This window comes from Elaeis guineensis, chromosome 13 (assembly GCF_000442705.2).
Source record: "Elaeis guineensis isolate ETL-2024a chromosome 13, EG11, whole genome shotgun sequence".
Lineage (NCBI taxonomy): Eukaryota > Viridiplantae > Streptophyta > Magnoliopsida > Arecales > Arecaceae > Elaeis > Elaeis guineensis.
In genome coordinates this window covers 7,595,532-7,623,290 of record NC_026005.2, presented here as the reverse complement: position 1 = coordinate 7,623,290, position 27,759 = coordinate 7,595,532, and the positions used below count along the sequence as shown (strand labels likewise).

Genomic DNA, 27,759 nt, shown 5'->3' with positions numbered 1-27,759 from the left:
ATTTGAAAATCAGACATCCTCATGGGTTGGAACATCAGCTATGAGGCAGATATGTATCTTGTCCAATCTATCTAATCCCACCCCTAACCAAGAAAAGATATACAAAACATTTTTAAAATCATAGAAAACAAAGAATCTTTTCGAAAGAATCAGACCATACATATGAAATTCTCTAATTCAAATCTCAATAGGTTTGAACACTAGGGTTAGGTACATACTTGCATCCAATGCACTTAATCCATTTGCACCCTTAATCAAAAGAAGATACACAAAATACCTTAGATCCGTAGGATACATGGCGCCTTTTTCAAAATATTGGACCATATCATATCCCTATCACGTAAGTTACCAAAAAAAAACACTAAATAGTAAATATCGAACCTTATTGAAGGGCAATCTTGTAATTGGCCATATATTAGACGCAAACAAAAGAAATATTCTTTCAGAAAAAGGGAATATTCTTCTAATTTTGGGCTTTGATTTCCACTCCTCGCCCCTCCCCCGCTACTATAAATTTTCCCACCAAACCTGACCCCGCTGCCAAGTTTTGGCGACGCTGCCAAAGTTCTACAACAACGTCTCCTCCTTCCGTCAAGAAAGAAAAAAAAAAAAAAGAAAAAAGGGGAAGAAAAGAAAAGAAAATAAAATAAAAAGAAACAACGTCTCCTCCTCTCTCCACTCCTGCCGAAGCCCTCGTTTTTCCCATCCCGAGGGCGATCTCTAGCTGTAGATCCTCTCCCTCGGTCTCCGCCTCGGAATCGACATGTGGCGCGGTGACCCTCGTCGTCTTCTTTCTCTCCTCTCTTGTGCCTGTTAAGATCCCTCCGAGCACCTCTTTTGGTCCTCGTTCTCATCGCTTTCTTTGGGTTTCTGGCGGACGACCCCGATTCCCTATAAAAGGTGAGCTCAATCAAGCTCGCTTTGTGTCTCCGCATTCCCGACTTTCTTTGCATGTGCGGTAGCTTTTTTCGTGATTTCATAGTGTTTTTGGGACTGATGTGCGATTTCTATCGGGAATGGGGAGGATTCTTGTGGGGAAGTTTGCCTTTTGGAGATTAATTTGATGGGTCTCTATTATGTTCTTGTTTTGGGTGTTGTGTTGTGTTTGATACTGTTGTAGAGTTGAAATTTACAGGGATCTGATATGGTGTTATGAGAGCCGATTTTTACAGAGTTTGTGGTTTTCCTCTTCCTTTCTTTCGTATATCTTTAAGCATATTTGTCATTAACTTTAATGTGTGTGAAGGAGTTTGCGGTTAATTGGTGAAAATATTGACTGAGGAATGTGTTTACTGAGCTTTAGACTTTTGTTTCTTTCGATAATTCTTTTTAAACCGAAAATTTTGCAATTTCCGATGTGCTTATGAGCTGGGTTTAGTATAATCTTCATAGTTTGCTTATGTGACTAAACCACACAGTAAGCAAGAAAAATTACAGGAATCATATCGTTGGTTTATATCTCACATCCAAAGTCAATGTTGAACACAAGATGTTCAAACAAACTGATTATTTTTGCTGATAATTTTCCCTTTATTTATAAAGTAATTAATCATTTAACCATCATGTCTATGTTCTTATGTCTATATTTGAAATAGGTTAGAATGGCTGCCACCTCATTTCATCAGGCCATTGGATCCATCCACGCCCATGGGTGTCACAGCAGCTTTGGCTCTCAGAATGGAATTAGAAATTTGTCGGTGAATATGATTTCTAGGGGTTTTGATGTTGATGTACGGCTGGTTGCAAGGGGAAATTGCAGCTCTGGGAGCTGGAAATTGAGTGTAACCCATGCATCAGGCTCACATTCTTCCGTAGCTGATCCAGTTCAAATACCATCAAAGAATAATTCTAGTGACTCAAAGAAAAAGCCACGTAAGTCTTTTTCATCTGCAGCTTTTGTTATACATTGGAAACCCTCAAGATTGCATGCAAAGCCACGTAAGATCAAAGTTCTGCCGCACCAAAAGGATATGATCAGCTAGTGCGATTATAATGTTTTGCCTCTTTGACTACTGAACTTATTTCTTTTGAAAAGGCTTACTTATTTGTTTTTTTTCTTCTGTTTGCAGATGAAACTGCGCTTATATTGATTCGGCATGGTGAGTCTTTGTGGAATGAGAAAAATTTGTTTACTGGATGTGTTGATGTACCCTTGACTCAAAAGGGCGTGGAGGAGGCAATTGAAGCTGGAAAAAGGATATGCAACATACCTGTGGACATGATCTATACTTCTGCTTTGATTCGTGCTCAAATGACTGCCATGCTTGCCATGACACAGCATCGCCGGAAGAAGGTTCCCTTTTATTTCTATATTCTTAAATTTGGTAGTCACACACACACACACACACACATCTACTTACGTAAGACATGTTAACTTTATTTCCTTTTTCATATCTCTTGATTTTCAGGTTCCAATCATCACACACAGTGAGAGTGAACAGGCCCAGAGATGGAGTCAGATTTATAGTGAAGAAACAAAGAAACAATCTATTCCAGTGATAGCGGCTTGGCAATTGAATGAGAGAATGTAATGACTTCTTCACTTCTTTTAAGAATATTTCTTTACTTGGGCAAATGCTAACCTTACTTTGGTAGTGCTGCTTTGGTGTATTAACTGTTCTTTCTTCTAGGTACGGTGAATTACAAGGTCTCAACAAGCAAGAAACAGCAGATCGATTTGGAAAAGAGAAAGTTCATGAATGGCGTCGCAGTTATGACATCCCTCCCCCAAATGGAGAGAGTTTGGAGATGTGTGCCCAAAGGGCTGTTGCTTATTTCAAAGAGCAGGTAAAATTCTTAAGTTGATCGACTAATTTCATTGTAAACATTTTTATATGTTGGCTGATGCATGTTGTGGATCATTTTTTCATCTTATGATGTTTCTGGTTTCTTTTTATTTCATTGTAAAAATTGGATTTGATTAATAAGTACTTATTTCTGAGCAAGGTTTCAGTAAGGGTGTTATTTTATTACAACCGACCTCAAGGGAAACCATTGTTCATCTTGTGTGATTTCTAGTTATTTAGTATTAAAATAATTCGTTATGACAGCCATTGGAGCAGAAAATAGCCAACAATAATGGAAAAATAACAGTATTATTGTCTAAATCACTGTTCGGTTGATAAAATATTTCTTTTTCAGGCAGTACAAACATTTTTTGAAGGGAAATTTTTGGAAAAACAAATTGGATTTTGAAGAGAAATGCTATTTTAAGGGAGCAGTGTAAATGGCAAATGTCGTTTGTTATTTGCATTATATTGCCATTGTGACAGCAAATAACCCACTATAACAGCCATTATCTTTTTTCCTGTTATTTTATATAAATAAATGAGGGGTCCTGGGACTGTTATATGTAGGAAACAAGTTCAAGGTTATCCATTATGCATTTTCAAAGGAATAAAGCTTGCATCTCTAGATTAGTGGTTTATTATCTCATGTCCTGACATACAAATGTACCTTTATCATCTAACCCTCAGCATAAGAATGGAAATCTTGTTGATATTTTTTGTAATGAAGCAGCCCTAGGATGGTCTTTGTCTATTATGTTTTGCATTCAATTATCAGCTATTCTACTCAAATATCTAACCACTGGAAAGGATTGTATGGCAGATTGAACCCCAACTTTTGAGGGGAAAAAATGTGATGATTGCTGCACATGGGAATTCACTAAGGTCTATTATTATGTACCTTGACAAGCTGACTTCTCAAGAGGTCTGTAAATGTCTTTATGTTTGGGAACTTTTCTATTCTCATGCATCCATAGGTTGATGCATTGGTCTGTGTATGAGTTTCAAATTGGAAAGTAAAATTATTCTCCCTGCAGGTAATCAGCCTTGAGTTGTCAACTGGCATTCCTATGCTCTATATTTTCAGAGATGGCAAATTCATCAGGAGAGGGAGTCCTGTAGGACCTTCTGAGGCTGGTGTTTATGCTTATACTAAGGTCTGCTACTTCTTCACACTTTTCATGTACGACTAAAATTTTCTTATAAGCATTGAATTTTTTGGCCCAACTCTTAAACTCACTAAACACTATTCCCTCTTTTAAACATCAATTTTGTTAATGGTATACCATACGATCATAATAATAATCACATGCTATGCCAGATGTTTATAAACTGCAAAAAATACAGCACAGGAAAGATGTGTATAAGGTAATTCTACACTAGGAGAATGATGCTTATTTTCAATAATTGCAGCATGATTTGATATTTTTTCTTTTTTAATTTGGATTGGGCTTTCTAAAATTTCGGATTTCAGACACCTTTTTCTGTCTTTTGCCATGAGTGGACGGACTGATGATGTTTTGGGTTATTGATGTTTTGGATAACCCATGGCATATGCTGTATGTGAGTGATTGATGAGACATGTTCAGATATGGTTCCACCCCTCTGCTTTTTTGGGTTCAAGGAGGAAAGATTTGGAGGATAAGGCTATTATGAGCAGAGCTTGGTAAGGCACTAGTTGACAGTGATCATACTTGGTAAGTATTTAATAGTTGGTGAAGTTGATGGCTCCACACTGGAGGCATGCTCTGCTATATGGTAGGGTTCGAAAAGAGTATGGGAATAGAGTAATTAGTTCCTCAGCATAAACAGTTGAAGTTGTGACAAGGTTTTAAAGAAGCGATGTTGACAGTGTTAGTGAAGGATTTATAAAGCTGATCCAAATGTGTAATGTGACACTTGCTCTGTTTTTAGATTTTGTGACTACTTGCTCAGTTTGTGTACTCAGGCAGGAACAGAGATGGGATAGATTGGTCAGGGATAAAGCATGATTCGTTCTCAAATGTTTTTGGCCTCAAGCTAATCCAATTTAAAATTGGTATTTGGTTGGCTTTGATGTATGCTTTCTTTTACCATTGGAAATTGGTAGTTCGAGTCCTGTTTTGGCTGTCCACTGTTTTAAATTGTTTGGCAGCATTTTCTTTTCTTATGAGGTTTTTAGGGTTAGTAAGTGTTGGTTGTGACGTTATTGTAGGCATTAGGTACTGACCTGAACTTGGTATATGGAAAAAATGGTTGGGTCTAGATTTTTCAGTCTGAGTTGGTCAAACATTATTGTAGTCCTACTATTTGTGCCATAGTGCAACAATATTTCTAGGTTGCCTGTTTGCTGTCAATGCTGTTTGTCTATGCTTTTAGGAAATACCAAGATTTGCCATATTGGTTGGCACTGCACCGTACAATACCAATACTGAGCCGGTACATAGTCTTATACTGTACTGACACCCGATATGTCTCGCTGTCTCATATTGTATTGTGTATCGACACTATAATAGGATGGTACTAGTATGGGGTCTGGTACTGAGATGAGGAACTTTGGAAATACAATTGTTTTCAAGGAGATATCCTTTTGTAAGATCAAGAACTGCGAATGTCGCTGGTGCTGATCCTAAGTCTGAATGAGGGTGGGTGGATTTTAGGTTGCAAGCTATTTGTAAAGAACATATTCAGCCATGAAATATCTCCGAACTTGATATTTAGGCATCATCTGTTTTTTGTGACATGTTATAACCTAAGCTGATTGTGGCTAGGAGTAGAGACAGCAAATGAGGATTCAGGAAGCTGACCCAAACGGTTGGACTGAGGCTTGACGGTTATAGAAGTGGTCAAAAAGAAGAATGGATATGGAAAAACTTAAATGACATCAAAGGTAAGCCTGACTAGGCATTTTTTGTGAATGAGGATTCATAAAGTTGACCACGAAAAGTTGGAACATGGCTTGATGGTCATGGTTATGTTTATCAAGAATATTGAGTGTTGAAAAGTACTGCTCGAACTTAGGGGTAGGTGATGCTTATCCTTGAATGCTGAGTTTGAAGGATCCCTGGCGACGTAATGTCAACAAAATACATTAATTTATTCTTGTTACTATGTGTATTTGAATCATCTCCTGTCCTTGATATTATTTTCCAGTCATTTGTTTATATATATATATATATATATATTGTATTACGAGCCATTAAGTATTAACGCTTATGCTAATAAAAGTAAAGTACCATGTGCAACCATAATTAGATTCTTTAGCAATCTTGAGGCCTTATTGTCTTGGTACTTATGGGTGGTCGAAAGCAGGAATAGACGTGATTACTAATTCAAAATCATCTATAATTCTGTTGAAGGCCTGTTATATGGTCTAATATCTACTTACTAAAATCTAGGAAATTATCACTGCAGATGCTTTAATACATAGGGATGATTTAGTGCTCTAGAAATCTTCAGATATGGTAACAGTGACAATCAGTCTTTGCTGGGGTAGTTGAATTTTTTCTTCCTGTCAACAGATGGTTGAATTTTTATTCCTCCTGTTAACAGAATGATGCTGGGGTGGAACTTGGCTTGGGCTGGTCTCGGCATGAATCTGACCAACACAACCTGTTAATAGTATTTGTTTTTGGGTGAGGCGCTAATGGTATTGGTTGGGCCAAGATTTTGTGAACTTGGATTGGGCTTAGGTTCAAAAATTCAAGCCAATATAATTTATTTATTTAGGTTTTATGTAACATTCTTATTATTTTATTGGTAATTATGTCTTTAGCCCTGATGAATTATGAATCTTGTAAATTGATCTGATTGAGATCCCAATGTAACTGACATGATGGGTTGTGTAGGAGGAACACCAACTCATGGTAATATTGGGTTGTGTTAGAGTTTGGAGACTTAAAGATTTGATATGGTTATGGTTAGTCCTTAATCTTTGGCAACCTGCCAAAGTTGCAGATATAAAATTTATAAGGTTCTATTGAATATTGCTGACCATATTTTCACTTATACGGTATTGACTGAATGGATTACATAGTTTGAAAGGGATTTCCAGCCCTGGAACAATTTCTTTAAATAAGGGTAGGTTTGCTCCTTATACTAGCTAGTCGATCAGCTGATTGGCCTTTCTTGCCCCTCTGTTTAGGAAATTGGTATAATCAGAGAGGATTTCAAAATTTATCTGGTCTCGTGGATTATTTCCCTCAAGCAAAATTTGTCAAGATTTTTATCAACTTCCCCATTATCAACTTAAAAGGTAGTGCTGACACAACGCAGAAATCTGATATGCAGCCCCCTATTGCTTCCTCTTCAACTTGTACTGTTACAATTGTCAGAGGAGCAATGGGAAAATTACACAACAGTTGTGAAAACTAAAGCATTTCTTATACTGTAATATTGCATCTATGGATATTCTTGCTTGGGAAACTGATGTTTGTCATCTTGCAGAGGATAGGTTAAATGTTGTTATTCTCTGGGAAAGCTTTAGTCTGCTAGAAACATTAACTTAGATGATAAACATCGTTCCAAATGGTTTATGGAAGATATATATGTTGTACACAATGATATGGATGGAATGCAACTAAGTTCCTTGACCAAATCATGGTGGCACAGTGTACTTGATGGCTTAAAAGTTTTTTAAAACCATCTGTTTCTTTTCCCTGCTTTGCAGCTGCTGATTAAATACTCGATAACCAATTCTGTAGTCTTTTTTATTATCTTCCTTATTGCTTATTCCTCACTTTGGTAATCATCTTTTCGATTAATAAATGATTTCTTCTCATAAAACATAAAACAACCATTTCCATGGAAAGGATTGATTGTCATATTTCAATGATTTCTGGTATGAATAACAAATGAACACAAACCACACTCATCTTGCAACATGCAAAAAATTTCTTGTGTGCAAGCATTTTTATAAGCACTGCTGAATTCTTGCTTAAAGCATTTTCAGTCGTTGACAATATGAGTCATAATTCTGTCTTTCAATGCAGAGCTTGGCTCTTTATAGGCAGAAACTGGATGAGATGTTCCACTGATAGGATTAAGCAGGTAATCTCTGTTTTATTTGCACTGTGTTGCATGTGACCCCAAGAATTTGTTTTATATTTCATTCCTTTTGTTTTCCAGGTCAATAACGAAGGTCGTCTCGGTTAGTGATGGCTTAAGCATTACCATTTTGTGATGTCTTAGTGGCTTCAATCATATGTGATCAGTTCCATGGAGTGGTTGTTTCCGACTGATGTACAAGAGACTGTCACTGCCTTCAGTTGTAATGCAAGATCTCCACATGTATTCATGATGGGATCAACAACCATGTTTTGTTACAATTTCCTCCACATAAGCTACACATAGAACAATAATACGGCGAGCATTTGGCTGGTTACTAGTTTTCTCATAGCTCAGTCCACTGGTAGCCTCAGATCCCATCGCTGGAACCATGCTGAGGTTGATATTTTGGCTTCCTTGGTAACCAGTTGGTAGGGCGGTTGGGTTGGCTCTCTGCTCTTTACCATTAGTTGAATTGAGTTTCTAATATTGTGAACATTGAGCTGTTTGGAAAGGATAAAAATGTTCTTTTGTCAAAAAATCACGGGTGCCAGGGGTTATTTCTACTTTTTTTTTTTTTTGGATAGGACTGAAGGTTCTTGATTCTTAATATCGGGCCTTAAATCTTAATGTCTGCTCTTTTTCACAGTAGGCAATTTTCTTAAGCTTGCTTGCATAGGTGGCATTGTACAGATAAGCGGCTTTTGCTTTTGTGGTAAAAAAAAAAAAAAGTTAATCCTCTGTATTTTGTATGAATGTGCAAATATTTCTTTACATTTCCAATTACTGTAGCGTCATCCTTGCATTTTCTGAATTGTTGTAATGTTGCCCATGGTCCTCTTAATCGGGGCCAGATTGAAGATATGTATTTGTCAGCTGACATGGATGTAGCTCATAGGAAGTACCTGCTTGTCAGTTGATTTGAAGAGAAGTGCCTACATATCAGTTGATATAAAGGAATTATGTGATGATTGAATCTATTATCATGATCATCCTCTTAAACAAAACATATTTTCAAATTTTAATCGTAACTCCATCTTTTTCTTCACCCATCCTTTTGAAGATGGCCCTATAGCTCCCATTGGTGATCCCTCCTCAAGCTACCACCATGGTCGCTGCTCTCTCTGGTCCTCATCCTCTCGGCCGTTGTCACTCTTGTCGTCCTCTACTCTTTGCTCTGCTTTTTCCTCCGCTTTTCCCTCTCCTTCCTGACCTTAAGGATGAATGAATGTTGGCCTTGATAATAACTTGCCTTATTTGAAAGAATAAACGAAAGCTGAGAAAGATGTCGAGCATTTTCTTCGATGTGTAGAGAGAGAGATTTTGCTACATTCAAGTTATCCTATTGTGATTGAATGCGCCATCTGGTATTTCATTTTGTTCTTCTAATGGGTTCAAGTGTTTTTGCTCTCTTTTACTCACCTCCGGCAAAACTACGAGTTAGCAAATTTCATATGTGTATCATTACCTTTGCCTCTTCATGTTGAGTATAAACTAAAGAGCAGGATCAAGTGATATTTCATCCATTCTATAATTGTTAAATGCTTTCGGTATATTTTTTTCGTATATTGAAAGAGGAAGGGAGAGATCAATAAATGGTGCCATTTGGGTAGGAGATGGAGTTTTTCTCATTGATACAGAATGGAAGCATTTGTTTTTCTAATTTTTATTTCTTATTGGTTGAGAATTGTAGAAAGACAGAGAAGGAGAAGAGGAAAGAGAGAGAGATGAGAAGGAGAGGAAGAGAAAGGACGAGAGGAGGAAAGGAAATGGTTGTCATGCCCCAACCCGGGACATAACACGGCCATGCTACCGAGAGATGGACCCACGATAACACGAAGTCAAAATTCTTCTTAAATATAATAACAGGTGTATCTCAAATAAATGTAATAATAAAGTTCAATTCAAATATTTAATTAAACCAAAACTGATTCAGAGCATCTAAATCCAGAGATAAAATAATTCAAGTCTTAAAATTCATAATGACTACAATCCATAAACATAAATTGAATTCTTAGAGCAAAATTTCTAAACTTGCTTTGCTGATCTCCAAGCCTGGATTCTCTTTCCTTTGGTCCTAGCCTTATTTCTCTGTACATGAAAAAGAAAACAAAAAGAATATGAGCTATACTAGCTCAGTAAGTAGACTTCCGCTTCTTTACCGGATCAAGCATAAGTTTTCTATGATAATGCATCATTTAGCAAATAACAATTATTACAAAAATAAATATTTCATAGAGCATATGATAAAACAAGTTATAAGCTCATCATGCATGCATAAATCATGTATATTTCACAATTATGAATCGTAAATCATTTTCATCATGTATTCATGTCATGTTTCAAAACATTGCTTACAGACATTCATGCTAAGGTCACTATTATACCCGTGACAGGGCCATGTTTCTTAATCGACAGAGTTCTTAATTCATGTGCCAACTTTATACCCACTGGCAGGGCCATGTTTCGTGTGGATGCTAGCTCCGGATGTCGACCTTCCCGAAGGGATTCATTCATAGCTATCTGAGAGCCTTTGAAATCATTTTTATCTTTTTTTTCTTAAAACATACATATACATAAATAGAAAAATAATGAAATTCATAATCATGCCATTTTTATAAGACATATTCATAAAATCAATGCTCATAATAAAATATACTTTTTCATATCACATATGCCGATCCTTATTTTATGAAAAATTATGATTTTATCAATAGCAATTTTTTATATAAAAGCATGATCATTTTAAAATAAATAAGTAGCTTAAAAATCTACTTACCTCGATCGTCCGGGACCTTTTAATCTTCTTTAAAAGAATCAGACAGTCCTATTTAAAATATTAAATCATTAATAAATTTTATATATTTAATAAAATTACATAATATAAAAAAATGACCGATTTGATGATCAGTCCAATAAATCTCCCTTCGGCTCTAAACCGATTTAAGGTCATAGGTCCCTAGAAGTGAAGAAAATAGCCTAATAAGGGATTCATAGGATTTCTTGGAGAGAGTTTTTTTTTTTTTTAGAGAGAGGAAGCAGAGAGAAAAAGTAAAGAGAGAATGAATCCAATTCTAGAGAGAGAAAGACTTTAGAGAGGGATGAGAGAAACTTTTTCTTCTTTTTTTTTTAAATTTTATTTCTATTCTTATTATTTTATAAATATATATTCTTTTCTTTTCTTTTCTTTTTCTTTTTCTTTTTCTTTTTTTTTCTTTTTCCTTTGCCTTTTCTTTTTCTTTTTCTTTTCCTTTTCTTTTCTTTTTCTTTTTCCCCCCGTGGCCTTCTTTGGCCGGAACAGGGGACCTAGAGGTCCCCGTTCCCTATGTCGGCCGTTCACGGCCACCCCTTGCCCGGTGGTGGCCGGCGGCAAGGGCGGCCTTCCCCCGAGTTCGGAGGGCCCGTACCGGCGGTCGGTGGTGGCCGTCGGTGTCGGAAAATCAGGGAAAGAAGAGGCCGGACAGAGGTTCTCTTTTCCAACAAAATCCGGCGACACCCGTCGCCGGCAATCGTGCCCACAGGCACAGGAAAGAAGGGAGAGAAGAGAGGGAGAGGAAGGAGACCTTACCACAACCTCCGATGACCCCCAACGGCGTGAAATCGCGACGAACATAGGTCGAGGAGTCGCGGCTTCAAACAGGAAAATCGAAGAAAAATCTCTGTCAATCGTCGATGACTGATGGATCTACCCATAGAGGAGAGGAGGGGGTTCTTATAGAGCTCGTCCTAGGTCTTTTAATGGCCTTAGGACTCCGATTCTTGATTGGAATCGGAGAAGAGGAAGACTCCGATCGGGAGTCTTCCTGCTCTGTTTTTTTTTTTTTGTTTACTGGGCTTAGTGGGCCGGATTTTTACTGGGCTTAGTAGGCTGGGTTATCACATTCTACCCCCCTAAAAAAAAAATTTCGTCCTCGAAATTTAACATACCTTCATTTTCAAATAAGTGTGGATATCTCATCTTCATATCGTCTTCAAGCTCCCAAGTCGCCTCTCTCTCTTCATGATTACTCCAATGAATCTTTACGTATGGAATGGTACGTCATCTTAGAACTTGCTCTTTTCGATCAATAATTCGCAGGAAAAATTCTTCATAGGTTAGATCTTCATGAACTTGCAATGGCTCATACTTTATCACACTATTTGGATTAGGTACAAACTTCCTCAGTAGTGAAACATGAAAGACATTGTGCACTTTGGATAAATCTGGTGGTAAGACTAGTTCGTATGCAACATATCCTACTCGATTTAAAATTTCAAAAGGTCCAATATATCGCGGACTCAGCTTGCCATGTCTCCCGAACCTCATGACACCCTTAGTAGGTGATATTTTTAGAAAAACATGATTACCGACCTGAAATTCTAATTCTCTTCTTTTTCTATCTGCCCAACTCTTTTGTCTATCCTGTGCTGCCTTGAGTCTTCTCTTGATTAGATAAATTTTATCTCTGGCATCTTGAACTAACTCGGGACCAATTAATTTCTTTTCACCCACTTCATCCCAATACAAAGGGGATCTACACTTTCTTCCATATAGGGCTTCATTGGGTGCCATCTGGATACTAGAATGAAAACGGTTATTATATGCAAATTCAATCAATGCCACATGATTATCCCAATGTCCTCCGAAGTCAAAAGCACAAGCTCTTAACATATCCTCAAGAGTTTGAATTGTCCTTTCAGATTGGCCATCGGTTTGGGGATGGAATGCAGTACTAAGCCTCAATTCTGTTCCCAAAGCATCTTGAAAACTTTTTTAAAATCTAGATACAAATCATGGATCTCGATCAGATACAATACCTATTAGAACACCGTGCAGGTGTACAATTCCATCAATATACATCTGGGCTAACTTATCAAGTGGAGTGCCAACTCGAAAAGGTAGAAAGTGAGCTGATTTAGTAAGCCGATCAATAATCACCCACACTGCATCATTTTTTCTTGTTGTCCTTGGAAGTCCAGTAATGAAATCCATCATGATAAGCTCCCATTTTCATTCTGGTATCTCTAATGGTCTTAGCAGACCAGCAGGTCTTTGATGTTCAGCTTTCACTTGTTGGCATACCAAGCATTGAGATACAAACCGAGCTATCTCCTGCTTCATTCCATTCCACCAGAAGAGTTATTTTAAATCTCTATACATCTTTGTACTACCGGGATGAAAGGAGAAACAGGATTTATGGGCTTCTTCCAAAATTTTCTTTTTTAGTTCAGGATCTCCTGGTATACATAATCTGTTCCCAAAATAAAGAGTTCCATCTGTATGTAGCCTAAACTCAGTTCGTAGCCCTTTCTCCATGTCCTTCTTAAACTGACATAAATGAATATCACTTTGTTGGGCCACTTTTATCTGTTCGATCAATGCTGGTTGTACCATTAAATTTGCTAACACATTCTTAACATCAGTACAAGTCACTTCAGTTTATAAATCTTCAAGATCCCTAAGAATTTGTTGTTGAAAGGATAGCAGAGTCATCATATTCACTGAAGACTTCCTACTAAGTGCATCTGCCACCACATTAGCTTTTCCAGGATGATATTTAATATTTAAATCATAATCTTTTAATAGTTCAAGCCACCTTCTTTGCCTCATGTTCAGCTCTTTTTGAGTAAATAAGTATTTCAAGCTTTTATGATCAGTAAAGATTTCACATGATTCTCCATATAAATAGTGTCGCCAAATCTTTAAGGCAAAAATAATAGCTGCTAACTCCAAATCATGGGTCGGATAATTCTGCTCATAGGCTTTTAGTTGTCGAGAAGCATAAGCTATGACCTTATCATTCTGCATCAACACACAACCTAATCCTTTCTTAGAAGCATCACTATAAATGACAAATCCTCCTTCATTAGATGGTAGAGAAAGAACTGGGGCAGATATCAATCGTTGCTTCAGATCTTGAAAACTCTGCTCACATTCACTGCTCCATTCAAATTTTATTCGTTTCTGAGTTAAGCGAGTCAGAGGAATTACAATTTGAGAAAATCCTTTGACGAATCTTCTATAATAACCCACCAAGCCTAAGAAGCTTCTAACTTCCATCACATTAGTCGGACGAGGCCAATTTACCACGGCTTCTATCTTCTTTGGATCGACTGAGATTCCTTCCTTAGATATTACATGGTCGAGGAAGACAACACTATCCAACTAGAATTCACACTTGCTAAGCTTGGCAAAGAGCTTCTCTTTTCTCAAAGTCTGAAACAGGATCCTCAAATGTCTCTCATGTTCCTCTATATTTTTAGAATACACTAGGATATCATCAATAAAAACAACAACGAATTGATCCAGATACGGCTTGAAAATCCTGTTCATCATATCCATAAAAGCAGCCGGTGCATTGGTTAGTCCAAAAGGCATTACTAAAAATTCATAATGACCATACCTGGTTCTAAATGCAGTCTTAGGTACATCTTCACCTCTAATTCTTAGTTGATGATAGTCTGATCGTAAGTCAATTTTGGAGAAAACTTGAGCACCCTGAAGTTGATCAAATAAGTCATCTATTCATGGAAGAGGATATTTGTTCTTTATGGTTACCTTGTTCAACTTCCGATAGTCAATGCATAATCGCATGCTCCCATCTTTCTTTTTCACAAATAACACAAGAGCTCCCTAAGGTGATGTACTTGGTCGGACAAATTTTTTATTCAAAAGTTCTTGCAGTTGATCCTTTAATTCTCGTAATTCTATGGGAGCCATCCGATAAGGAGGTTTCAAAATAGGTCCGATTCCTGAGGTGATATCAATTTTAAATTCAACTTCACGCTCTGGGGGCAATCCGGATAGTTCATCTGGAAAAATATCAAAAAATTCCTTGACAATTGGGATATCATCCAGCTTTATCTTTTCCTTCTCGACGTCTATTATATGGGCCAAAAATACTTTGCATCCTTTCCTTAAAGCTTTTCTTGCGTTCATGATTGAGATAATACCCAAAGATTGTTTGGATTCCGTATTATGAACTTCGCCTTGAAAGAAGAATTGCGGTTCATCCGGAATTTGAAATACCACTCTTTTTTCAAAACAATCAATATGTGCATGGTATAAAGATAACTAGTTCATCCCAAGAATAACGTCAAAATCATACATATTTAGCTGAATCAAATCTGCTGCTAATTCTTTTTCTTCTATTTGGATTATGCAATTCTTGAAAATAATGTCAGCAACAATAATATTTTTAAAAAGTGTGCTAACATATAATGGTTCATTTAGTTTTTCAGGCACATAATTCAAAGAAATAGCAAACTTGAGAGATATAAAAAAGTATGAAGAGCTAGAATCGAATAACACACGAGCATAAATAGAATTGACTGGGATAATACCTGTCACCACTTGATCATTTGCATTGGCCTCCTGTTGGTTTAAAGTAAACACTCGTGCGTTTCCTTTTTGTTTTTGATCAACTGGTTTGTTAGATCTAGAGTCATCTCTTTTCTTATTTGGGCAATCACGAGCTATATGTCCTTTTTCACCACATAAGAAGCATGCTCCAATCCTCTTGAGACAAGGTCCATTGTGATTTTTTTCATAGTAGGAGCAGGATGAAGATTCTTTCTTCTTATCAGAGTTATTACTTTTAAAATTTTTCTGCTGATCCTTTAGATTTTCTGCTGATCTCGATCTCTTCTTATCTCCTCTTTCTAGTTCTGCTCTTTTCAATTCAGATTCCACTTTCAAAGCTCGCTCCAGTACGTCCTTGTAGTTATTGAAAATATGAGAAGACAGACGGGATCGAATTCCATATCTTAGACCTTGTTCAAATCTGTTAGCTTTACTCCTTTCGAATTCCATAAGCTGGGAGCAGAAGCGGCCTAGCTCATTAAACTTGTTAGCATATTCTAGCACCGTCATATCATCCTTTTGCTTTAAGACTAGAAACTCATTTTCTTTTACCAATCTCATTGTCTCTGGAAAGTACTGATCATAAAATATCTCTTTGAATTCTTCCCAAGTGAGCTGATCATCATTGTTCCCATAGGCAGCTTTTATTGCAGTCCACCAAAACTCGGTATTTCCTTTTAACATAGGAATGGCTAATCGGACCTTCACATTCTCAGGGTATTGTAGGGCATCAAACATCTTTTCCATCTCTCGAATCTATGTCTCTGTAGCCATAGGATCAGATCCACCCTCAAATAGAGGTGGGTTGAGCCTTCTGAATCTCTCATAGTATGACTCCATAGATAATGTCGGTCGAGGAGCAGTCTATGCCTGCTGCTGGATAAGCTGAGCCACCACTTGACATACACCAGCAATGTCCGCCTGTGTGGCCGGTGCGTCAGGAGTCCGCTCAGCTGGTTGATTGTCAGCTCCTCGTGACATCAGTCTTGCTCCTCTTGTCCTAGCGGCCATATTTGCCAAAGTCTCGCCCTTCCTATCGCTCATCGCTTCCTATTCAAATGCCAATCATTATTACGTTATTTTATAACGGAGTTACAATACAGTTAATAATTTAAGTCAGAGTCTAACTATGCGTAACCTAGCTACTAACTGTTAGGTTTTAAGTTCTATCCTTGATTAAATCTATTGCTCTGATACCATAAAATGTCACGCCCCAACCCGGGACATAACACGGCCATGCTACCGAGGGATGGACCCACGATAACACGAAGCCAAAATTCATCTTCTTAAATATAATAACAGGTGTATCTCAAATAAATGTAATAATAAAGTTCAATTCAAATATTTAATTAAACCAAAACTGGTTTAGAGCATCTAAATCCAGAGATAAAATAATCCAAGTCTTAAAATTCATAATGACTACAATCCATAAACATAAACTGAATTCCTAGAGCAAAATTTTTAAACTTGCTTTGCTGATCTCCAAGCCTGGATTCTCTTTTCTTCAGTCCCAGCCTTATTTTTCTGTACATGAAAAAGAAAACAAAAAGAATATGAGCTACACTAGCTCAGTAAGTAGACTTCTGCTTCCTTACTGGATCAAGCATAAGTTTTCTATGATAATGCATCATTTAACAAATAACAATTATTGCAAAAATAAATATTTCATAGAGCATATAATAAAATAAGTTATAAGCTCATCATGCATGCATAAATCATGTATATTTCACAATTATGAATCGTAAATCATTTTCATCATGTATTCATGTCATGTTTCAAAATATTGCTCACAGACATTCGTGCTTAGGTCACTATTATATCCGTGACAGGGCCATATTTCTTAATCGACAGAGTTTTTAATTCATGTGCCAACTTTATACCCGCTGGCAGGGTCATGTTTCGTGTGGATGTTAGCTCCGGATGTCGACCTTCCCGAAGAGATTCATTCATAGCTATCTGAGAGCCTTTGAAATCATTTTTATCTTTTTTTTTTTAAAACATACATATACATAAATAAAAAAATAATAAAATTCATAATCATGTCATTTTTATAAGACATATTCATAAAATCAATGCTCATAATAAAATATGCTTTTTCATATCACATATGCCGATCCTTATTTTATAAAAAATTATGATTTTATCAATAGCAATTTTTTACATAAAAGCATGATTATTTCAAAATAAATAAGGAGCTTAAAAATCTACTTACCTCGATCATCCGGGACCTTTTAATCTTCCTTAAAAGAATCAGACAGTCCTATTTAAAATATTAAATCATTAATAAATTTTATATATTTAATAAAATTATATAATATAAAGAAATGACCGATTTGATGATCAGTCCAATAAATCTCTCCGTTCGGCTCTAAACCGATTTAAGGTCATAGGTCCCTAGAAGTGAAGAAGATAGCCTAATAAGGGATTCATAGGATTTCTTGGAGAGAGAAATTTTTTTTTAGAGAGAGAACGAATCCAATTCTAGAGAGAGAAAGACTTTAGAGAGGGATGAGAGAAACTTTCTCTTCTTTTTTTTAATTTTATTTCTATTCTTATTATTTTATAAATATATATTTTTTTCTTTTCTTTTTCCTTTTTCTTTTCTTTTTCTTTTTCTTTTTCCTTTTCCTTTTCTTTTTCTTTTTATTTTCCTTTTCTTTTCTTTTTCTTTTTCCCCCGTGGCCTTCTTTGGTCGGAACAGGGGACCTAGAGGTTCCCGTTCCCTACGTCGGCCGTTCACGACCACCCCTTGCCCGGCGGTGGCCGGCGGCAAGGGCGGCCTTCCTCCTAGTTCGGAGGGTCCGTACCGACGGTCGGTGGTGGCCGTCGGTGCCGAAAAATCAGGGAAAGAAGAGGCCGGACAGAGGTTCTCTTTTCCAACAAAATCCGGCGACATCCGTTGTCGGCAATCGTGCCCACAGGCACAGGAAAGAAGGGAGAGAAGAGAGGGAGAGGAAGGAGACCTTACCACAACCTTCGGTGACCCCCACCGGCGTGAAATCGCGGCGAACACAGGTCGAGGAGTCGTGGCTTCAAACAGAAAAATTGGAGAAAAATCTCCGTCAATCGTCGGTGACTGATGGATCTACCCATAGAGGAGAGGAGGGGGTTCTTATAGAGCTCGTCCTCGGATCTTTTAATGGCCCTAGGACTCCGATTCTTGATCGGAATCGGGGAAGAGGAAGACTCCGATCGGGAGTCTTCCTGCCCTATTTTTTTTTTTTTGTTTACTGGGCTTAGTGGGCCAGATTTTTACTGGGCTTAGTGGGCTGGGTTATCACAATGGTAGTAGTAGCCTGAGGGATGGGGAAGATGGGATAGGGGTGGTGGCAGTGGTCAAGAGATCATCGGCAAGGGTTGTGTAGCCATCTTAAAGAGGAGAGTTAGAAGAAGGGATTGGGTTAAAGTTAGATTTTAAAAGTGCATTTTGTTCATCATGGTGATTGTGACGATAGGTCTGATCATCACTAATTACAGTCACATCAATTGATAAGGAAATACCATCCAAGAGCTTGATCCGAATCGGAAGGAAGGTGGACAACATTGCAAGAATCTAAAAATGCAGACTTGACATTACAATAATTAGACATGTAAGAAATATTTATAAATTCATTCAAAATGTGGGGAGTTATTTTTTTTAACTTTTTTTTATTATACTATATCTATCTGATTTGGATACATTCACTCATATTAGTGTCACACTCCGAACCCTCATTCGAATCGGATACATGATGGTCGCACACTCTTTAGGGCAAATCCTAAAAAAAATGCAAGGCCTAAAATAATTCATTACAACCTCAACATCCATAATGTCTAATTTCAATAATAGCTAGTAAAAAATTTACATACTTACAAATTAAATTTCTTCAATCTTTTGATCAGGTATCAATGACGCTCAATTTATGCATTCGCTCACTCGCAAATCCATATCATAGTAAATTATGAGCATCCTGCAGTTCTGAGAAGAAAAAAAATAGAGGGGTATGAGCTTTACAGCCCAGTAAGAATTCTGCATATCACACTAATATAATAATATAATTTAAAAATAAAGTTAAGCAATAAAATATAAAATCTCATGTTCAATATCCAGAATATTGTAAACATCCATAAATTATCTGTCTTGTCAAAAGAGATGCATCATCATACGTTAACAGGTAAAATATTTTTATTCATCATTAATTTCATATTTTGTCCTCTATTTCTCTTTTTATAATCACATGATCTTTAACCTTTTTCTTTCTGACTCTGGACTAACCAAGATCATGCCTCAATCTCCATTTAATCCAAATATCTCGCTTAAGTCATAAAGACTGTCCTAGATATAAATTTCTGGCGAACTATCCCAGGATGAGCTCCTGACTGACTGTTCCACGTATAAAAATCCATGGAGATTGTCCTAGGCATAAGCTCCTGGTGGGCTATCCCAAATCCTGGCCGGCTGATCCACGTATAAGTCCGTGAAGGCTGACCTAGGCATAAGCTCTTGACAGACTATCTCAGGCATAAGCTCCTGACGGGTTGTTCCACATGATGAGGCTAGTCCAAATCATATCTTTTTTATTTAATTATTACATATTGATTTCACTAAATCAATTCTGATTTATGGTGTGATCATAATAGATATATCATATCCATATAATTATATCATTAATCATTAATCACTGGCATACATATATATTAACACACAATATATGTACATTGAAAAATTATATGAGAAATAATAGTATCTCAACATGAATCCATCAACACGAATCCAATGATATAAAACCAAAGATACAAATCCAACAATAAAAATACTATATATAATGACGATCATGTACAGAGATTCTTACCTCTATCAGTGATTGATCTAAATACAGAAATCGATGAGCTCCTCAATCTATGAATTCGAAATCAAGATATTTTGCTCGATATCTTTTTGTACAACAATTGCATCTCTACATGATCCGGATTAAATATAAAAATCATGTACGATTAAGGATAGAAAAATTATAAAAAAAACTCCTAAACATTATAAATCCAGGACTCTCCTAGGGTCAATCAATCGATTTGGCTTACGTAGGTATCAGGACCTTTCACTGATCCATAAAATTTCTAGAGAGAAAAAATTTATAAAGAGAGAAATAATTTAGAGAGAGAAAATTTTAGAGAAAAAAATTAATAGAGAAAGAAAATAAAGATAGAAACTTGCTAGACTTAAAATCTAGATCTGAAGAATCTTGCTCGATATCTTCTTATCCAAAGAATTGTTTCTCATATATATTGACACTAACATTTCGAATATCAAATTAATCAAATAAATCATTTAAACCCTTCTATCGAAATTCACCAGGGTCCACCTCCAGTCTCAAAATCTTCTTTTAGAATTTCCCATAATCCATCTAAGAGAAATAATTAAAAATTATTTGACCAACTAAATAAAATTAATTAATAACCCAAAGAAGAGAGAAGAATTCTCTTCTCCCCTTCTTCTCTTCAAACAGGGGATCGTTCCCCATTCTCCTTCTCCCACACGTGGCCACAGACCACCAAAACCAACCATCTGTCACGTCCCAAATTCGGAACATAACACGGCCATGCTACCAAGGGATGGACCCATGATAACACGAAGCCAAAATTCATCTTCTTAAATATAATAACAGGTGTATCACAAATAAATGTAATAATAAAGTTCAATTCAAATATTCAATTAAACCAAAATTGGTTCAGAGCATCTAAATCCAAAGATGAAATAATCCAAGTCTTAAAATTCATAATGATTACAATCCATAAACATAAACTGAATTCCTAAAGCAAAATTTTCAAGCTTGCTTTGCTGATCCCCAAGTCTGGATTCCCTTTCCTTCGGTCCTAGCCTTATTTCTCTATTCATGAAAAAGAAAACAAAAGAATATGAGCTACACCAGCTCAGTAAGTAGACTTCCGCTTCTTTACCGGATCAAGCATAAGTTTTCTATGATAATGCATCATTTAGCAAATAATAATTATTATAAAAATAAATATTTCATAAAGTATATAATAAAATAAGTTATAAGCTCATCATGCATGCATAAATCATGTATATTTCACAATTATGAATCGTAAATCATTTTCATCATGTATTCATGTCATATTTCAAAACATTGCTCACAGATATTCGTGCTAAGATCACTATTATGCCCGTAACAGGGCCATGTTTCTTAATCGACAGAGTTCTTAATTCATGTGCCAACTTTATACCCATTGGCAGGGTCATGTTTCGTGTGGACGCTAGCTCCGGATGTCGACCTTCCCGAAGGGATTCATTCATAGCCATCTGAGAGCTTTTGAAATCATTATATCTTTTTCTTAAAGCATACATATACATAGATGGAAAAACAATGAAATTCATGCTTCATAATCATGCTATTTTCATAAGACATATTCATGAAATCAATACTTATAATAAAACATGCCTTTTCATATCACATATGCCGATCCTTATTTTATGAAAAATTATGATTTTATCAATAGCAATTTTTTACATAAAAGCATGATCATTTAAAAATAAATAAGGAGCATAAATCTACTTATCTCGATTGTCCTGGACCTTTTAATCTTCTTTAAAAGAATCAGACAGTCCTATTTAAAATATTAAATCATCAATAAATTTTATTTCATATATTTAATAAAATTACATAACATAAAGAAATGACCGATTTGATGATCAGTCTAATAAATCTCTCCCTTTAGTCCTAAACCGATTTAAGGTCATAGGTCCCTAGGAGTGGAGAAGATAGCCTAATAAGAAATTCATAGGACTTCTTGGAGAGAGAAATTTTTTTAGAGAGAAAAAGTAGAGAGAGAAAGTAGAGAGAGAATGAATCCAATTCTAGAGAGAGAAAGACTTTCGAAAGGGATGAGAGAAACTTCCTTTTATGTGTATTTTTATTTATTATTATTATTATATAAATATATATTTTTCTTTTCTTTTCTTTTTCTTCTTTTCTTTTCTTTCTTTTTATTATTATCATTATTATTATCATTATTATTATATGATTATATATTTTTCTTTTCTTTTCTTTTTCTTCTTTTCTTTTCTTTTTTTTTTTCCTTTTCCTTTCTTTTTTTTTTCTTTCTTTTTCCTTTTCCTTTTTCTTTTTCTTTTCTTTTTTTTTTCTTCTCCTTTTCTTTTCTTTTTCTTTTTTTTTCCCCGTGGCCTTCTTTGGCCGGAACAGGGGACCTAGAGGTCCCCGTTCCTTATATCGACCATTCACGGCCACGCCTTGCCCGACGGTGACCGACGGCAAGGGCGGTCTTCCCCCGAGTTCGGAGGGGCCACAGCCGGCGGTCGGTGGTGGCCGTCGGTGCCGGAAAATTAGAGAAAGGAATCGGTAAGAACAGGGATTTTCTTTTTCCAACAAAATCTGGCGACACCCGTCGCCGGCCATCGTGCCCACAAGCACGGGGAAGAAGGGGAAGAAGAGAGGAAGAGGAAGGAGGCCTTACCACAACCTCTGATGACCCCCTACCGGTGTGAAATCACGGCGAGCACAGGTCAAGGAGTCACGGCTTCAATCGAGAAAATCAGAGAAAAACTCCGGCGATCGTCGGTGGCTGATGGATCTACTTTTAGAGGAGAGGAGGGGGTTCTTATAGAGCTCGTCCTAGGGTCTTTTAATGGCCCTAGGACTCCGATTCTTGATCGAAATTGGGGAAGAGGAAGACTCCGATCGGGAGTCTTCCTCCCTGTTCTGTTTTTTTTTTGTTTATTGGGCTTAGTGGGCTGGGTTATCACATTCTACCCCCCTAAAAAAAATTTCGTCCTCGAAATTTAACATACCTTCATTTTCAAATAAGTGTGGATATCTCGTCTTCATATCGTCTTCAAGCTCCCAAGTGGCCTCTCTCTCTTCATGATTACTCCAATGAATCTTTACGTATGGAATGATACGCCGTCTTAGAACTTGTTCTTTTTGATCAATAATTCGGAGAAAAAATTTTTCATAGGTTAGATCTTCATGAACTTGCAATGGCTCATACTTTATCACACTGTTTGGATCAGGTACAAATTTTCTCAGTAGTTAAACATGAAAGACATTGTGTACTTTGGATAAATCTGATGGTAAGGCTAGTTCGTAAGCAACATCTCCTACTCGATTTAAAATTTTAAAAGGTCCAATATATCGCGGACTCAGCTTGCCATGTCTCTCCAATCTCATGACACCCTTAGTAGGTGATACTTTTAGAAAAATATGATCACCGACCTGAAATTTTAATTCTCTTCTTTTTCTATCTGCCCAACTCTTCTGTCTATCCTGTGCTGCCTTGAGTCTTCTCTTGATTAAATAAATTTTATCTCTGGCATCTTGAATTAACTCGGGACCTATTAATTTTTTTTCACCCACTTCATCCCAATACAGAGGGGATCTACACTTTCTTCCATATAGGGCTTCATAGGGTGCCATCTGGATACTAGAATGAAAACTGTTGTTATATGCAAATTCAATCAATGTCACATGATTATCCCAATGTCCTCCGAAGTCAAAAGCACAAGCTCTTAACATATCCTCAAGAGTTTGAATTATCCTTTCAGATTGGCCATCGGTTTGGGGATGGAATGCAGTACTAAGCCTCAATTCTGTTTCCAAAGCATCTTGAAAACTTTTTTAAAATCTAGATACAAATCATGGATCTCGATCAGATACAATACCTATTAGAACACCGTGCAGGCGTATAATTCCATCAATATACATCTGGGCTAACTTATCAAGTGGAGTGCCAACTCGAAAAGGTAGAAAGTGAGCTGATTTAGTAAGCCGATCAATAATCACCCACACTGCATCATTTTTTCTTGTTGTCCTTGGAAGTCCAGTAATGAAATCCATCGTGATAAGCTCCCATTTTCATTTTGATATCTCTAATGGTCTTAGCAGACCAGCAGGTCTTTGATGTTCAGCTTTCACTTGTTTGCATACCAAGCATTGAGATACAAACTGAGCTATCTCCTGCTTCATTCCATTCCACCAGAAGAGTTATTTTAAATCTCTATACATCTTTGTACTACCGGGATGAAAGGAAAAACGGGATTTATGGGCTTCTTCAAAATTTTTTTTTTAGTTCAGGATCTCCTGGTATACATAATCTGTTCTCAAAATAAAGAGTTCCATCTGTATGTAGCCTAAACTCAGTTCGTAGCCCTTTCTCCATGTCCTTCTTAAACTGACATAAATGAATATCACTTTGTTGGGCCACTTTTATCTGTTCGATCAATGCTGGTTGTACCATTAAATTTGCTAACACATTCTTAATATCAGTACAAGTCACTTCAATTTGTAAATCTTCAAGATCCCTCAGAATTTGTTACTGAAAGGATAGCAGAGTCATCACATTCGCTGAAGACTTCCGACTAAGTGCATCTGCCACCACATTGACTTTTTCAGGGTGATATTTAATATTTAGATCATAATCTTTTAATAGTTCAAGCCACCTTCTTTGTCTCATATTCAGCTCTTTTTGAGTAAATAAGTATTTCAAGCTTTTATGATCAGTAAAGATTTCACATGATTCTCCATATAAATAGTGTCGTCAAATCTTTAAAGCAAAAATAATAGCTGCTAACTCAAAATCATGGGTCGGATAATTCTGCTCATAGGTTTTTAGTTGTCGAGAAGCATAAGCTATGACTTTATCGTTTTGCATCAACACACAACCTAATCCTTTCTTGGAAGCATCACTATAAATGACAAATCCTCCATTATTAGATGGTAGAGTAAGAACTGGGGTAGATATCAATCGTTGCTTCAGATCTTGAAAACTCTGCTCACATTCACTGCTCCATTCAAATTTTATTCGTTTCTGAGTTAAGCGAGCCAGAAGAATTGCAATTTGAGAAAATCCCTCGACGAATCTTCTATAATAACCAGCCAAGCCTAAGAAGCTTCTAACTTCCGTCACAGTAGTTGGACGAGGTCAATTCACCACGGCTTCTATCTTCTTTGGATCGACTGAGATTCCTTCTTTAGATATTACATGGCCGAGGAAGACAACACTATCCAACCAGAATTCACACTTGCTAAGCTTGGCGAAGAGCTTCTCTTTTCTCAAGATCTAAAACACGATCCTTAAATGTCTCTCATGTTCCTCTATATTTTTAGAATACACCAGGATATCATCAATAAAAACAACAACGAATTGATCCAGATACGACTTGAAAATCCTATTCATCATATCCATAAAAGCAGCCGGTGCATTGGTTAGTCCAAAAGGCATTACTAAAAATTCATAATGGCCATACCTGGTTCTAAATGCAGTCTTAGGTACATCTTCATTTCTAATTCTTAGTTGATGATAGCCTGATCGTAAGTCAATTTTGGAAAAAACTTGTGCACCCTGAAGTTGATCAAATAAGTCATCTATCCGAGGAAGAGGATATTTATTCTTTATGGTTACCTTGTTCAACTCCCGATAGTCGATGCATAAACACATGCTCCCATCTTTCTTTTTCACAAATAACACAGGAGCTCCCCAGGGTGATGTACTTGGTCGGACAAACTTTTTATTCAAAAATTCTTGCAGTTGATCTTTTAATTCTCGTAATTCTACAGGAGCCATCCGATAAGGAGGTTTTGAAATAGGTCCGGTTCTTGGGGTGATATCAATTTTAAATTCAACCTCATGCTCTGGGGGCAGTCCGGGTAGTTCATCTGAAAAAATATCAGAAAATTCTTTGACAATTGGGATATCATCCAACTTTATCTTTTCCTTCTCGACGTCTATTACATGGGCCAAAAATAATTTGCATCCTTTCCTTAAAGCTTTTCTTGCGTTCATGATTGAGATAATACCCAAAGATTGTTTGGGTTTCGTATTATGAACTTTGCCTTGAAAGAAGAATTGCGGTTCATCCAGAATTTGAAATACCACTCTTTTCCTAAAACAATCAATATGTGCATGGTATGAAGATAACCAGTTCATCCTAAGAATAACGTCAAAATCATACATATTTAGCTGAATCAAATCTGCTGCTAATTCTTTTTCTTCTATTTGGATTATGCAATTCTTGAAAATAATGTTAGCAACAACAATATTTTTAAAAGGTGTGCTAACATATAATGGTTCATTTAGTTTTCCAGGCATACAATTCAAAGAAGTAACAAACTTGAGAGATATAAAAGAGTGTGAAGAGCCAGAATCGAATAACACACGTGCATGAATAGAATTGACTGGGATAATACCTGTCACCACTTGATCATTTGCATTGGCCTCCTGCTGGTTTAAAGTAAACACTCGTGCATTTTCTTTTTGTTTTTGATCAACTGGTTTGTTAGGTTTAGAGTCATTTCTTTTCTTATTTGGGCAATCACGAGCCATATATCCTTTCTCACCACATAAAAAGCATGCTCCAATCCTCTTGAAACAAGGTCCATTGTGATTTTTTCCACAGTAGGAGCAGGATGAAGATTCTTTCTTCTTATCAGAGTTATTATTTTTGAAATTTTTCTGTGGATCCTTTAGATTTCCTGCTGATCTCGATCTCTTCTTATCTCCTCTTTCTAGATCTGCTCTTTTCAATTCAGACTCCACTTTCAAAGCTCGCTCCAGTACGTCCTTATAGTTATTGAAGATATGAGAAGACAGACGGGATCGAATTCCATATCTTAGATCTTGTTCGAATCTGTTAGCTTTACTCTTTTCGAATTCCATAAGCTGGGGACAGAAGCGGCCTAGCTCATTAAATTTGTTAGCATATTCTAGCACCGTCATATCATCATTTTGCTTTAAGACTAGAAACTCATTTTTTTTTACCAATCTCATTGTCCCCAGAAAGTACTGATCATAAAATATCTCTTTGAATTCTTTCCAAGTGAGCTGATCATCATTGTTCCCATAGGCAGCTTTTATTGCAGTCCACCAAAACTCGGCATTCCCTTTTAACATAGGAACGGCTAATCGGACCTTCACATTCTCAGGATATTGCAGGGCATCAAACATCTTTTCTATCTCTCGAATCTATATCTCTGTAGCCATAGGATCAAATCCACCCTCAAATAGAGGTGGGTTGAGCCTTCTGAATCTCTCGTAGTATGATTCCATAGATAATGTCGGTCGAGGAGCAGTCTGTGCCTGCTACTGGATAAGCTGAGCCACCACTTGACATACGCCAGCAATGTCCGTCTGTGTGGCCGGTGCGTCAGGAGCCCGCTCAATTGGTTGATTGTCGGCTCCCCGCGACGTCAATCTTGCTCCTTTTGCTCCTTTTGTCCTAGCAGCCATATTTGCCAATGTCTCGCCCTTCCTATCGCTCATCGCTTCCTATTCAAATGCCAACATTATTACGTTATTTTATAACAAAGTTGCATTACAGTTAATAATTTAAGTCAGAGTCTAACTATGCGTAACCTAACTCCCCTCTGTTAGGTTTTAAATTCTATCCTTGATTAAACCTATTGCTCTGATATCATAAAATGTTACGCCCCAAATCCGGGACATAACACGGCCATGCTACCAAGGAATGGACCCATGATAACACGAAGTCAAAATTCATCTTCTTAAATATAATAACAGGTGTATCATAAATAAATGTAATAATAAAGTTCAATTCAAATATTCAATTAAACCAAAACTGGTTCAGAGCATCTAAATCCA

General features: G+C 36.8%; 1 protein-coding gene and 1 pseudogene across 3 annotated transcripts; one reads left to right on the top strand and one right to left on the bottom strand.

The window, feature by feature from the left end:
- Window positions 1-675: 675 nt before the first annotated feature.
- Window positions 676-8,136, top strand: LOC105056873 (2,3-bisphosphoglycerate-dependent phosphoglycerate mutase 1). 3 transcript variants are annotated; one of them, XM_010939215.4, is made up of 9 exons: window positions 676-900; window positions 1,596-1,872; window positions 2,070-2,293; window positions 2,409-2,527; window positions 2,631-2,787; window positions 3,610-3,711; window positions 3,824-3,943; window positions 7,757-7,814; window positions 7,893-8,136. In XM_010939215.4, exons 2-8 carry the CDS (start codon window positions 1,602-1,604, stop codon window positions 7,799-7,801), a joined length of 1,038 nt encoding a protein of 345 aa, XP_010937517.1. In that variant the 5' UTR covers window positions 676-900; window positions 1,596-1,601; the 3' UTR covers window positions 7,802-7,814; window positions 7,893-8,136. The 3 variants fall into 3 exon arrangements, with proteins under 3 accessions (XP_010937517.1, XP_073104178.1, XP_029123874.1); XM_073248077.1 differs by having other exon boundaries at window positions 760-900; window positions 1,601-1,872; XM_029268041.2 differs by lacking the exon at window positions 676-900 and adding an exon at window positions 1,020-1,173.
- LOC140853073 (uncharacterized) lies at window positions 8,070-27,207 on the bottom strand (annotated as a pseudogene).
- Between the last annotated feature and the right edge of the window lie 552 nt (window positions 27,208-27,759).

Coding starts and splice junctions, on each gene's coding strand:
- LOC105056873 (XM_029268041.2), top strand. CDS start 1,153: ATGAGAGCCGATTTTTACAGA. Junction 2,788..3,609: donor TTGCTTATTTCAAAGAGCAG/GTAAAATTCTTA, acceptor ATTGTATGGCAG/ATTGAACCCCAACTTTTGAG. Junction 3,712..3,823: donor ACAAGCTGACTTCTCAAGAG/GTCTGTAAATGT, acceptor TTCTCCCTGCAG/GTAATCAGCCTTGAGTTGTC.